General features: G+C 44.2%; 2 protein-coding genes across 7 annotated transcripts in view; one reads left to right on the top strand and one right to left on the bottom strand.

Moving 5' to 3' along the window:
• The window catches only part of GSPT1 (G1 to S phase transition 1), a 36,082-nt gene extending 32,432 nt beyond the window's left edge, over positions 1-3,650 (bottom strand). For all 4 annotated transcript variants that reach the window (XM_072982842.2, XM_072982845.2, XM_072982843.2 and 1 more), the window contains exon 1: positions 2,959-3,650. In XM_072982842.2, coding sequence (XP_072838943.2) covers positions 2,959-3,448 — 490 coding nt within the window. In that variant the 5' untranslated portion in view covers positions 3,449-3,650. The remainder of the gene's footprint in view (positions 1-2,958) is intronic.
• Positions 3,651-11,214: 7,564 nt separating this feature from the next.
• Positions 11,215-14,579, top strand: part of SNX29 (sorting nexin 29) — a 203,211-nt gene continuing 199,846 nt past the window's right edge. For 2 of the 3 annotated variants that reach the window (XM_072982830.2, XM_072982831.2), the window contains exon 1: positions 11,216-11,413. In XM_072982830.2, the coding sequence (XP_072838931.2) occupies positions 11,407-11,413 (7 nt within the window). In that variant the 5' untranslated portion in view covers positions 11,216-11,406. Of the gene's footprint in view, positions 11,414-14,579 lie in introns of all 3 variants that reach the window. The other variant, XM_072982829.2, reaches the window with a different exon arrangement.

The raw sequence follows: 14,579 nt of genomic DNA, 5'->3' as shown, positions 1-14,579 counted from the left end.
CTTATGGAGAGAGCTCTCCTAGGAACTGGCTGCATGTGCTTTATAGAAGCCCACTTCTAACATGAAGAAAAATTGCACCAGGACTGCTTCCAAACTGGATTATTTCTAAGAAACATCTCTACCTGAGATTATCCATGGAATGTAGATTAAATTAAAGTTACATATTCCAGGATAATCAACCAATTGTTCCAGTTAAAAAACAAGTTCCTTCTAACCGTTCTTGTCCTGTTAGCAAAGCTTAAGGCAACTGGCATGAAGAAACAGAAGGCTACAGAAAAGCAGAGTTAAGTGGGCAACAAAGATTCACATATACCAGTGGTTCTTGGACTCCCAGAAGTCTTCACCACTAGTTGTTTTGGCCAGGATTTCTGGGAGCTAAAGTCCAAAAACATCTGGGAAACCAGGGTTGGGGCCAATGGCATACATTAAGTGAAGACACAGAGAGCAGATAAATTGAGTAATTACATAGTTTCAGTTGTTTTAAAATGATTCCTTAAACTTCAAATTAAGTAGGGTTAATTGCAACATTTTATCAATGTATTGATGCTGAATAACTGAAATCTTCTTAGATACTGATTTAGCAGCTATGGATGTACAGTATGTGGAATTCAAACAATAAATACAGTTTGCTTTCTCTACCTAACATTTCTGACTGTAAAAGACTATTCCCACATGCAAAAGATTTTTATACTGAAAAAAAGAATTCTCATACCTCTCCTTTGTGTCACATGTCTTATAATATCATACACTCAAAAAGGGGTATTGTGATATAAATATGAGATATAGAGAGCAAAAAATATGACAATGAAAAATCAGATATTCTCAGCAGAGCCTCTACTCTGCGGAATAAATTCCATCCCTCCTGACATTTAGGGAATTATTAAAGACAGAACTTTATAAAGTGACCTTCAAGAATATATCCCCTGCTGTTGTCAACTTTTCTATTTTAAAATGAAGTGTGTGTGTGTGTGTGTTATGAGTTGGTCATCACCATATTGTTTGGGCTTATATGTGGGTGGTATCTGTGAGGGTTCACTGCTCTATTTTGTAAATCACCCAGAGTACTGGGTGTTATTAAGTGAGGGAGGTATACAAGTTATATCAAATACAGTTAAACGCAAATACTGTATATCCTTAAAAGAAAGCCCCTTGTGTTGCTCCTTCAAAAGTTAAAAAAAAAACCCAACTTGACAGAAATGGTTAAACCTGTTTCCAACTAACAAAAGCTTCCCTGCAGGAAGTAGTATTTGCTACCTAGGGGTGTCATTTACAAAACCTGACCTACAGTATTTGGGAAATATGCCTCTTGAAGTAAATGGGACTTACTATTTAGCAAGAGATTCACAGAATTCAGGTGCTTATGTGTTAAGGATTCCACTTGGATTTTGTTCATCCCCATACTTTGGTAAGGTCACTGATTATTCATGATTTAGTCTAAAGCCCATCCGTCACAGGCTAACTCCATTGTTAAAGCTGAATACACAAATGTATATATGCAGACAGACAAAGCCTCTATTACCCATTGGGGTTCACAACTGTACAACATCTGCCTCCTTGGAAGAAAATCAGAATGTTGTCACTGATAAGAGCACCAAACTACAGTATTGAGACAAGAGTTCAATTCCTTTTGAAACTCACTTGATGACTTTGGGCCAATTGCTATATCTCAGTTTAACCTAACTTAATAAATAAATTCACATACCTTACCACCTTGCTGAGAATAAAATTGGCAAAAAGAAGCATATATAACATTCTCTCTCGAGAAGTACAAGATCAAAACCAACAAAAAGCTGAAGAACAAGAATTCATCTAGCAGGTCTTAGCAGCTTTGGCAGGAATTATTTTATCACATAGAAATACTGTCCTGCCCTTCTGCCAGCACACTTCAAAGAAAAATGAAATCGTAGCAGAGCTATCTTGCATCACAGCCACCCAGGTGTCCTGAGTCATTCATCCCCACCTGCCCAACATAGCTCACATGACTCTTTAGTGACACTAAAACCTTCACCTTTAGAAAACAGCTGCAAATCATCTCTCACTGAACCCTGATTTCCAGCTCCCTGAACTAATTTTACTCCTCTCTCCAACCATCATACAAGCTGGTGTCAATCTGCCCCAACCTATTCCCTCACACATAGGTAGCAAAACTTTTTCTCCACTCAAAACTCAGAAATAGTTCCAAGACCATCCCCTCTTTAAGATCACCAGCTTCCTTTCTAAAATTATGATCCATTTCCTCCATTACCCCAGTTCTCAAATGTGTGACCTGTCTCATCTTTTCCTCAACCCTAGTGCCCCTTCAGATGTTTTGACAAAAACTGCCATCATGGCAGCTGCACATCAGCGCTCACATTCCAGCACATCTGGAAGGCCCCAGGATTAACATTTAGGGACATTTAGGCTGCTCTCTCAATCATCAAACCTGGTTTTTTTTTTGGGGGGGGGAGAGGGAAAAAAACTGCAAAACACTAAAGGTGTCACTACAACCTCAAACTTGCCTTAACAGGATTGCTGGGAGGAAATAACCTTTACGTGACCCTCCTAAATCTTTTTTTGGGGGGGAATCTCTACTTTACATGCCAAGTTACTGTAGCCATTTAATTATAAACATTAGGCATAAAAGGAGCGATTCCAAATTGCTAAGATCTAGAAAAATTAAAAAATGTTTTTGTCCAGCCACCCACTCCGGCCAGCCCTGAACTTCTAACCTTGTGTATGTGTGTGTGTGAGAGCCCTGAGCTTCTAACCTTTTTGTGTGTGTGTGTGCGTGTGCGTGTGTGTTTACACAGCCACAAAAAAAAACAACCAACTTGTAGAATTTAGACAGGCCCGAACAAGATTTCAGGGGGAATTTAAGCCGCCCACCCCCCCCGACCCTTCTCTCCGCTCCAAGGCCGGCCCTGACCTCCCTCTCGCCCCCCCCCCCAAAGCCCTCCCGGCCCAATTCGCCCTCGTTACCGGGAGGCAGCGTCGGAGGCGGCAGGCCCGGCGGCGGCGGCGAGGGGGGTGGCGGCTGGGGGCCCGTCGCGGAAGCCGGGCTGCTGCTATTATTGCTGCCTCCGCCGCCGCCGCCGCCCCCTCCTCCTGATCCTCCTCCTCCTCCTCCTCCTCCGGGGCTCCCCCTCAGGAAGGCCGGCACGAACTCCGCCGCGTGGACGTTGGGCACGAAGGGCTTGGCGTTGATGTTGAGGTGCCGGCTGAAAGCCGCGCCCAGCATCTGCTGCTCCTCGGCGGCGGCGGCCTCGAGCTGGGCCGGAGCCGGCGCGTCGTCGTCGTCGTCGTCATGGTCGGCAGTAGCAGCGGCGGCGGCGCACGACAAGGAGGCCGGGGCGGCGGCGGCGGCGGGGCCAGGAGGGCCGCTCCCGCCGCCGCTGCCGGGCTCGAGGTCCGCTTGGTCCCAGCAGTCGGGAGCCGAGTCGCTGCTGCTCCCGCTGCCGTTCGCCTCCATTTTGTGCGCCCTCCCCCTCTCCCCCCCTACGAGCCTCGGAGCCTCACGAAGCACCCCCCCCCTCTCTCTCCTGAGGGAAAACCAGGCGGCCGGCGGCGCGAAAGCCCTTCGCGAGGGAAGAAGAGGGGGAGCGGCGGGAGCTGAAGGCCGACGACCGCGGAGAGGAACACCAGCTGCTCCGGCTCGGTACTCTTTCCAGCGACTCCGCGTGTGTGTCCACCACCCTGGCGCAGTATGGCCTCCTCGAGCTGCCGTACAGTCGTTAGCGTCAGCCTCCGGCGGCCATCGTTGTAGTTCTCATTCCCCCAATGTGCTATTAGGGAACATGAGCTGCTCTGGCCCCTTCAGACTACAATTCCCAGGAGGCGATGCGCCCGGGGTTTCTTAAGAGGCAACACAGGAAATTCAAGTCTTTTCCGTCCCTCTCCCCGCTCCACTTCCATAGACCCGTATGATTCCAGCATATCTAGAAACGACATCTCCCAGCGTTCATTGCGCAGCTACGCTTTTCTCTCGCTTGGAGAGACCGGCCGCGCGCTGACGGCTCCTCGCGATAGAACTACGAACCCCAGTGGGCTCTTTAGCCATTGGTGTACCGAACGCCTCTGAAGTTGCCGCGCAAAGCCCATGGGAAGTGTAGTATTTTGGGTTAAATGGCGGGGGGACATTTAGATTTCTGCTATAGGTTTCGTGAGAAACGTCTGGTGATTATACAGTATGCAGGTTCCTATGTAAAAGGCAGGAAGGGCAAATCCGGCGGCGGCGGTGGCGGAATAGGATTCATGGTTGCCTTTTATTGGCATGCTTTTTTTTCCCGGGCTCGGGCTGAGAAGGAGCCGCCGTACGGCACGTGGAATTGACACGTGGCTGCTCTCACTTCTGTAACGGAGATTAGGAGTAACTCTTTAAAAAGTAACGCGGTCATGTTCAATTCGTTACTTTCGAAATCAAACAGGAAACAAAGCACCAATTGAGCTTAAGATTTAAATATAACATAAAATTTAGTTAGCTCTTCTCTGGGGAGGAAGTAATGGTGCGGCTAAAAAATATTGTAAATAAATAAATAAAATAAATAATAAATACTGTACATAACTACTGCAGGAGACAGTGACCTATATAAGTGATTTCAAATCTCAACATTTTACATGTTTCTAAGTAACACCTGACAGGAAAAAAAAAAACCTATGTGCGAAATTGCTGAGAATCACAGCTTAATGCATCAGGAATCCTGCAGATGGGAACTGCTAATTTACAAATAATAAATGATTTTTTTAAAAAAATCACTTTATTGGCTTGTTTTTCTAGTAAAACACTGTGGAAAGTTTCCTGAACAGGTGTCTCAGCTTTCTCCAGCCTTACTGCCTCAAGGGTTACAAAGGTCAGAGTGACCAAGAATCCCATTGTTCAACACTTGCCGTATACCATAAATTGTGCTGAAACCATGCTATTTAATAGGAAAAAAAACCCAGCTATTCCCAATATTTTAAAAATCAGTATGTTAGTACTGTATATGTAGTGTATTAAATGTTATGAGAAGTCTCTCTTAGCAGACCACCCCTTATTTGTTATTGTTTAGTCATTTACTTGTGTCCGACTCTTCGTGACCCCATGGACCAGAGCACGCCAGGCCCTCCTATCTTCCACGGCCTCCCAGAGTTGGGTCAAATTCATGTTGGTTGCTTTGGTGACCCTGTCCATCCATCTCATCCTCAGTCGTCCCCTTCTCCTCTTGCCCTCACATTTTCCCAACATCAGGGTCTTTTCCAGGGAGTCTTCTCTTCTCATGAGACGGCCAAAGTATTGGAGCCTCAGCTTCAGGATCTGTCCTTCCAGTTACAGTGACTTATTTGTTAGTGTACCTCAATTGGCACTTACTGTCTCAATCATTCACTCCGATTCTGGTAATTATTAAAAATAAAATATGTCCATTCACTTACAGTTGTCCATAGATAATAACAAACATATTGTGTAAACATTCTAACTTGTTACAGCACTGAGTTTAACTAACTCTATTACTGACTAATTCACTGGTTATGTAGCTGACAGAACACATCATTATAACTATCCACTTCTGACAGACTCCATTGCTAACACTGACAGAACCCTGAGTGGGGGAAAAATGGGAAAAAGAATCTGAGGTAGGCAGAGAACTATTGGTTCTTAAAGAGTTGAGACATTCACCTCAGCCCAGAAAGTTCCTCCCAGCCAAAACCTCTCAAAGGCAGCATATGCAGGTTGCAATATATCCAACAGCTTTTTGGGTGGGAAAGGCTGTGAGGTTGTTCCAGTCCTGGCATTAAAAATAAATTCCATGTGTAAGTGTGCATCAGGTGTGCAATGGTGTCTGTCAGAAGTGGATAGTTATAGCAATGTGGTCTGTCAGCTATGTAACTAGTCAGTTGCTGTAGGCATCCTTCAGTCTCAAGAGGCTATGGTAATGTCCTCTGAATAGAGGACTTGGAACAGCGTCTGGTGTGGCTGAGGAGGCCAATTCGAGAGTGACAATCCCTTCCACACTGGAGACAAATCCAATCTGTCCCCTGTCCAGCTCCCTGGTTTTGCTTCCTTTGTGACTTCCTCTTTGCCTCAGCCTGCTGGACAAGGGTCTCTTCAAATTGGGAGAGGCTGTGATGTAACGCCTGCCTCCAGGCTGAACTCTCAGATGTCAGATTTTCCCATCTGTTGAGGTCTATTCCTAAGGCCTTCAAATCCTGCTTGCAGATCTCCTTGTATCGCAGCTGTGTTCTCCCTCTGGGGTGCTTTTCCTGCACTAATTCTCCATGCAGAAGAAGACTTGACTGAGAAGATAGGTAGTTTGAGAGGCCATACATGTGCATATAGAAAACCCCCCACTCAACACAGGTGGAGGCCTTAGATAAGGGCATAGCAGTAGAAGAAAACAAGCTATTAAAAATATCTGCTGATGATGTTTGAAATTGCAGGTCAAGCAACAGTTCCTTCCAAATGTTTGGGCTCATCTACAAGCAGAGCTTCTGGAACTATCAAAGAGGTCTATGAAAGCATTGATGCCTTTTGTGACTGCATACTTGTGTGAAATATAATTCTCTGCTCCACTTATCTTAGAAATCAGCGAAGAAACCATTTCAAAAATGTAGTCAGAACTCAGAATACAAGTTTCACTAATTAAGTCCAATATAACAAGGCTTGTAAATGAAATGCAGCACCAGCCTTCTCATTAAGTATAATTATGTGAATATAATATGTTCCTTTTTCCCCACCCAACTTGTTTTTAATAAGGTGGTACAATTTTGTACAAATTATATTCATGTCCTTTTCTAGATTTCATTTTTATGTAACATTTTGGATAGGTGTGTCATGTTAATGATTTATGTGCTTGTAATTTCAGTTTGTCTAGCAACAAATAAAGACTATTATTCTGAAAATAAATTTTGACTAGGCACAGTCAAAATTATAAAAACATTGACTGGTATTATATAACAGACAAGTTTTGACCAAAAACCTAAGTATCTGTTAAATATTGGTTAAGTATTTATGATGTTCCTAATATTGCCGTTTTTTGTAGCTCTGATAGTGTGATTTCTGAGATCTGCAACAGTTTATAATACTGTGTGAAATTTATTGATATTATTTCCAAAACCCCAGTAACTACGGGGACCAACGAAGTGTCTTTTATCTACAAGCGAGATGTTTCAATTGCCAGCTTCTCTTGTGTTTTGTTAATTTTTCCAATTCTTTATTTTCAACTCTGGCATCCCTTGGAATTGCAGTATTGTCTTCTTCTTTTGTATGGAATAATTCCAATAAAATATTTTAATAATAGTGTGTGCATTAAGAGATTAACTTATTTCTTCTTTTTCTCCAAATTTGAAGGCCATTCATGAGAAACTTTAAATTATACTTTAGGTTTTAAATCTTGAGTTAAGTCTTGGTGGTCCATGGCAACAAAAGATATTTAAAGGGGGTCTGTGACAAAGAAAAGGTTAATAACCCCTACAGAAGAGAGAATTTTGTTGAAAATTGTCACTGGGTGTCACTCTTGAGTCCCTAAATGTTTCAAAAATAGGTTTCCTATTAGCTCATGGAAGGGGAAGGAATTTGGTTTTTGATCTGAACTTTTTTATAACAATTAGTCTTTGGTGCCATTACTAATTCATGTATATAAGACCATGGTACTTAGCTATACTTGATGATTACAGAACATGAGTTTGACTTAAGAAGCATACTTCTCAGAAATGTTTAATTATGGTACATCAGTTCATCTACATTGGTTTTTAGGCAGAATGACTATGATTATTTTGGTTTCATATGATTTTTTTAAAAAGTTATATTGGAGAATACAACTTTCTTCCTTTTGCTTTTATGGAGTTAAGTATCATGTGGATATAAAGTCCCCATGGAAAAACTTTACATAGGAATTTGCCATTCAGGAAATACTTAACTCCTCCTTAACTGGAACAGTCAACAGAGCCAGTCCATGACATTTTGCTGCTGGAGACAAAAAAAGAAAAAAGAAAAGAAAAAAGAAAGGCTTCTACTTCCATGTCATGTGCAAAGGCTAATCGATGTGGCAGCTGAATTTTTCTTCAGCAGTACTTAATAGGACAGGGTCCTCTATCACACCTTTAGGAAGCAGCAAGCTTGGGGGAAAGGGCAGGCCATGTAGTTTTCCACCACCCTCTTGTTGCTACCTCTTAGCATTTCCTACGTAATGCACCCAACTAATTCCATGTAATGATAGTGCTGGGGCTACAAGCCAGGAATTACCCTTCACCTTGTGCCCCCTCTGATAGATGCTTCAAACTTAACCCCTTGTTCTAAACTGTCAATATTTATTAACTTGGTACAACAGATGTGGTGGCGCTGCAGGTTAAACCGCAAAGTCTCTGAACTGCAAGGTCGAGAGATCAGCATTTTGAATCCACGCGATGATCTCCCGTCACTTGTCCCAGCTCCTGCCAACCTAGCCATTCAAAAGCATGTACTGTAAAATGCGAGTAGATAAATAGGTACCACCACGGTGGGAAGGTAACAGCATTCTGTGTCTAGTCGCGCTGGCCATGTGATCATGGAAACTGTCTACAGACAAACGCTGGCTCTAAGGCTTGGGAACGGAGATGAGCACCGCGCCCTACAGTCGGACACAACTGGACAAACTGTCAAGGGGAATCTTTACCTTACAACAGAGACAGCAGCAACCATCTCAGTCATCAACTTATCAGTGCCATCCAATGGGGAGAGGAAAGGGTTCCCAGGGCTTCTTCCCAACACTTCTTTCTCTATTCAGTCCTTCTGCCCAATGGTTTAGGTGGCCTGCATCATCAGTTCTGGCATGGGCCTCAAAGACAGCAACATCAACAACAGTAGCACAGGTTATCTCTTCCACCACTCCTCTTTTCCCCGTTTTCTGGCTGGCCCACCAACTCAAGACCTCAGGGAGAGGTTCAGTCTGCCCTGGGGTGGAGGTTTCTCCACACATCTCTGCTCCATCTCTCTGCTTTGCCTGGACTGCTAACTCTGTCTTTTGTCTCTCTTGCCTTTCCCTCTCCCTCCAATAAAAGAGCTTCTTTGTAAGTTGAGACCGCCATCTCCGCTAGACTTCTTCTGCTGGCACTATCATTCTTTCCCATTCTGCAGTCCAGGGATTCTCTAGAATGATATTTTATTTATATTTTTTACCATCTGTCTATCCTGCCTCCTCTGCCTTTTTTTCCCCTCCTTTATATACTGTATTGTTTCCTCTCCTCCACTGCCCCCCTTCCCTTCCTCTTTTCCTAAAACAAGACTGTTGTCAGTTCCTTCTCTCTTTGTTCTTTCACTGTCTCCTGGTTCTGAAGGGTAGATGACAGTTGGCGTTTCCCTTTTCCAGGGAAGAGGGGACAGCACATGGGCAGGTGGCAGGATTCCCATCCCCTTTCTCACATTGGCTTTCTAGGTCTTGGTACCCCAATTGTAGAAAGTCAACCTCAAGACATATTCATCCATTTCTCTTGTAACTATTTTCTAGACTCCAGGAAAAGGTTAGCTAGCTTACTTCTTTTAATGCAAATTAGCTTGCAGCTTTTTATAGATTTTCTACAGGCTTATAATAAGCTCCAAAAGTTTTTTTCTTGTTAACTGAAATGATTTTGTATTGCTCACATTTTACTATTAATGCCTGTTACAACTTTTCTAAACCATGTGTGTATATTTCATCATCTATATAATAAAATAAAGTTAATATATATTTCCCCAATTCTTCAAGCAACCCAGGACAGCAAAAATAGCCTATTTGGGACTCTGAAAATAAATTAGTCTGAAAGATAATAACTAGCCAGTAGGCTATACAGTAATTATACACTGAATGGGAAAGTGAACCCAGCCCTTCCCAGTGACACTCTAATTGAGGGATGGGCCACATGTCTTCTGATGAATCCTCTTCGGATAGCCTATCTCGGCAGGAAGAAACCAGGGCCAAGGAAGAATTGAAGCCCCGGCTGGCAGTCCTTTCACAGAAACGCAAGATATGGAGGCAACACATGACCCTGCCAAAGGGGATCCAGTTCCTTCAGGAGAGAACCGCACAACTGAATGAAGAACCTTTCAGAATATACTGGAGATTCTGGCTATTCAGGCAAACCATGAAGGCAGTGTGGGCATTCTCAAGACCAACCAACCGCAGCAAATACTAGAGGTTATAAATAACAATACATTACTGGCAAACTGTGAGAATCAATGCTGCATTTCACATTTGGTAATGACTTAAAAACCTTTGGTTGATATTCAGTCCTTTTAAATGGGTCTCCAGCATCCATATATACTTGATCTTTGTTGCTTCCCTTTGAAGCCTTGTTTTGTAGAACCTGTGCTATGGAAAATAACAGCAGATAACAACAACAAAAAATAATAAAATTATTATTATTATAAGTATTTTACATTTGGTAATGGCTTAAGAACCCTTTCTTTATTTTATTGAGATTGGCATTAAGAATATGTACATATTTTATCCCAGCTGTCTTCTTCTGGATTCTTATTCTTTGTTATTTTCCAGAATAGTAACTTTCACATCCCATAGAAGGGTGCTTGTGTAGACTGAAATGGCCTGAGACAAGTTTTTGTGCATTTCTGTTCTTGAAACGAGTTTCATGTCCATTTATAATTTTCTGCAGATGGTCTTGTTTGATAAATACCTCGAAAGACCTTTTGGGGGGGGGGGTCAATGAATTGACAGGTTGTCATAGGTTGGAAGTGACTTGAGGGATTTAAAAAGACCCAGAAGGGCCCCCCGGGGACTTTTTGTTCATTGTTTGCTCTACCACCGAGGTGGGGAAACTTTATAGCCTTCCATATATATATTTTGCATTTCACCTCTGATCAGCCCCGGCCGGCATAATCAAGGGTAAGGGACGACAGGGAAGTAGCCGGAGGGCGAGGCTTCCTCCTTCTCTGGGAGTCAGTCCGGAGGAGCAATGGGGCTGGATTGCAAGGATCCTTCCACTGCCCCCCCAGCCCCCCAAGGGCCACAGACTCTCTCTGGGAGGGGTCAAGAGTTCGTTCTGGACTACAACTCCCATCGTCTTCGATCACCGCCCATTCTGCCGGGCTCTGAAGGGCCGAGGCGTCTGCAGGATTCGCCCCCCCTCACAGGCAACCAAGGAAGACACGGAGGGGCGGGAAGAGAGGGGGAAAAAAAAGCTGCTCTCCCTGTCAGCCAACAGGGGGAGCCCTCGCCCGGCCCTCCTCCCTCGCGGGACCCGCCCGGCCGTTCACCGGCCCCGGAGGACCATGGGAAGAAGGGAGGCCGATCACCTTCCGGTTCCCGCGTGTTTTGCTTCCGGGGCGCGGCATCGCTTCCGGGGAAAGTGTTCCAGACCCCCCTTTCTTGTTGCTTTACTGAGGGGGGGGCGGCGGAGGAGAAGAAGAAGAAGAAGGTAGAGTCGCCTGGGATTCGGAGGCTTTGCCTTCCTGGCGTGGAGTTTGGAGGGGGAAGCGCGCCCGTCATGAGCGGTGAGTGGGGGGCCGGCCTGGGAGATGCCGCCTCCCGCCAGAAAGCGGGGGGGTGGGTCTGTGGAGGGGGGGGACGGGGAGCGCCGGCGGAACCCCCTGCCTCGGGAAGCGCGGACAACTGGGGCCCCCTTTCTTTTACTTTCTGGGTTTACTTTCTGGCCCTGGGCACTGTTGCCCCTTGGCTATTCTTGGGAATTACGGGGGCGTGGGGGGGGGGGCCACAAAAAACGCTCCCTTTTATACCTTGGACAAGGACAGAGAGAGAAAGAGAGAGAGAACGAAACGATACCTAAAACTGAACTCAGAAAAGAAACATTTGTGCGGCATCCTAAAGACTGGAGTTTATTATTCCCTTTTCCAGCGTGATCACTTTCAAATTGTGTGTGGGATATCCTTGTACTGTATATTAAAATGTGAAACTGGTTTCTCTGTGTTGCCATTCCTGGTGTCCAGTTTGTGTCCATTGATTCTTTTGACTAGAGATTGTCCCGTTTGTCTTATGTAGAGTGCTGATGGGCACCGTTCGCCAAAGGTGGCCTAAATAACACTGGTAAAAGAGCAGGCAAAAGTATCTTTGATATTGCGTGTGACATTGTTAGGTCCAGTAGTTTATTTATTTATTTTATTTTATTTATATCCCGCCTATCTAGTCACTTAAGACCACTCTAGGCGGCTTACAACAAGCGTGATACAATATAATTAAAACAATTTTTAAAAGAGGGAACAGACACTAGGAGAGAGGGGAAAAAAAAGGGAAAATCAGGAATTGGTTGAGGGGAAGGCCTGCCGAAACATCAGTGTTTTTAATTGTTTTTTTAACAGCGTAAGCTACAGATCCCAATCTAACAACACACATTCTTATGGCAAAGTAATAAAGAGGGACAAACCAAGATCTGACTCCCCCATGAAAAGAGGGAGATTAGGAAGTCGCTCTCCCGGCCACAACACTTGTAAGAGACCAAGCACATCCTAGAACTGCTCTCCTCCCAGTTGTGTTGCTAGAATAAATGTGGGGACCGGCAGAGTTGGCATCTAGGTTTGTGGCAGAGTTTTGTTCCCATTCCGTTTTATTGAGTGTCCTTGGTAGGAAGGATTGCCTAGTGTGTCTTCTGCTACCTTTCTGTGTCCAAGCAGATGCCCCCCCTTTTTTCCCTTTGCACCTTCAGCTGTCTGAACAGCTGCTTTCAGTCTGATTGCATTACAATCAAAATCCAGCTGTTTCTATTTCCTTGTGAAGTGCCTGATGAGGGCTGCTTGGATTATAACTCCAGGTTTACAGAATGCAAAGGAAATACTGGGAGTGAGACAGAAAGTTAAATCAGGGGTTGCCATGCTGATGAGTTAAATTCCACTTCTCCACAGCTTGGGGTGTGGGTGCTGCATCTAAGTTGATTCATGATAGAAAATATTATTAGGATGTGTGTATATGTGTGTTTCTCTGGTCCCTGATAGGGAGCTGGAAAGCTGCCTCTCATTCAGTCAGCTTGTTGGTGCCCCTGTCTATGTATTGTCTGCACTGGAGTAGGGAATATGGTAGAGGAATATATTTTGGAGGGAATGTCGCCCTCCACGGCTCCTTAGGAGTCAACACTGGCCCCTGAAGCAGTTAAACCTGCAATAAAGCAATAGTCCTCCTCATGATTGTTGTGGTTTTTTCGGGCTCTTTGGCCGTGTTCTGAAGGTTGTTCTTCCTGACGTTTTGCCAGTCTCTGTGGCCGGCATCTTTAGAGGACTGGAGTAGGAACTCTGTCCATGCTCTGTTGCTATTTGTTGGACTCTACCCAACCAGAAGGACCAGGGATCATTGTACAAAAAAGACCAGCTCATGACACCCATCAATCACAGTGACAGATAATCTCTCCCCCCTTATCACAACAAAAACATGGTGATCACCCTATCTCCTGAAAAGGACAAAAGCTATTGCCACAACCATAATACTCTACTATCCAACAAACAGCAACAGAGCACAGACAGAGTTCCTACTCCAGTCCTCTGAAGATGCGGGCCACAGAGATTGGTGAAACATTAGGAAGAACAACCTTCAGAACACGGCCAAAGAGCCTGAAAAACCCACAACAACCATCAGATCCTGGCTGTGAAAGCCTTCAAGAATACAATGGTTCTCCTGCTTGAACTATTGCTAGCATTCCATCAGCTGCCCAAAAGGTCATTATTGGTGCTGACTCACAGGTTTGCACGTTGTGGCATTTTGGGAAGAGGATCTGCTACCCCAGACCTGGACGTAAACTCAAGGAATATCAATGCTGGTGTGAAGTTGTGAATCTTGGGCACAAAAATATAAAGCACAGAACTCTAGTGCCTCCTACACTAGGGAGCCTCAGAATCTCCAGTGGAGTTTTTGCATAATGTCCCTTAAGCTGCCACTATGCCCAGACAACATGATTATCAGTAAACAGACGAGGCTGAAGCTGCATAATGTTGTCTGTCTGCTGTGCATTCTCAGGGAGAGGAATAGCTATGCCACATGTGAATTCCTGGACTGTGAAGGCCACAGTCTTTCATAGCTTTGAAGGATAGCGAGACAAATTCATGGCTCATAAGGTTATGAACAGCTGTTGGATGGGATGGATGGGTGTATACTACCTCCAGCATAGAGATGAGAAAAGCTATTTTTTGGAGACTGCAACACCCAGATTTCCTCCAACCAGTATCTCACTGTCAGCAAGGAGTCACGTGTCACCTGTAACCATAAATTTATTATAGCACAGTCTTCTAAGGACAATAAACCAATTTGTTTTAAAGTCAGCACTCCCTCATTTTGCTGTAACAGCCTGCTATTTATATTTTTATTTGTCCCATTTTTCTCCTACCTTTTCATTATGGAGTCATGCAGGAGGCAGCTCGCAGCCATAATGAAAAAGAATGAGGGCTAGAAATAGAAGGAAAATTCAGTCATAAAAACCATTAAAATCCACGTAAACGTGTAGTTAAAGTCATCGCAATAAATATTAAACATTTTTGTAAGGTGGTTTAAAAAGCAGGAAAAGTTAGTCTAATTGCAACTCTGAGAAGAGTGCATTCCACAGTGTAGGAACAATGAAAAAAAAAGCTTTTAATGTGTTTGTCAAGCAAGGCCTCCCATATACATTGATATTCTCAAGACAGATTCTGTTGAAGATCTTAACATCTGGACATGTTCGAAATA

This window comes from Pogona vitticeps, chromosome 13 (genome assembly GCF_051106095.1).
Source record: "Pogona vitticeps strain Pit_001003342236 chromosome 13, PviZW2.1, whole genome shotgun sequence".
NCBI classification, from domain to species: domain Eukaryota; kingdom Metazoa; phylum Chordata; class Lepidosauria; order Squamata; family Agamidae; genus Pogona; species Pogona vitticeps.
This window is presented reverse-complemented; position numbering and strand designations above follow the sequence as displayed.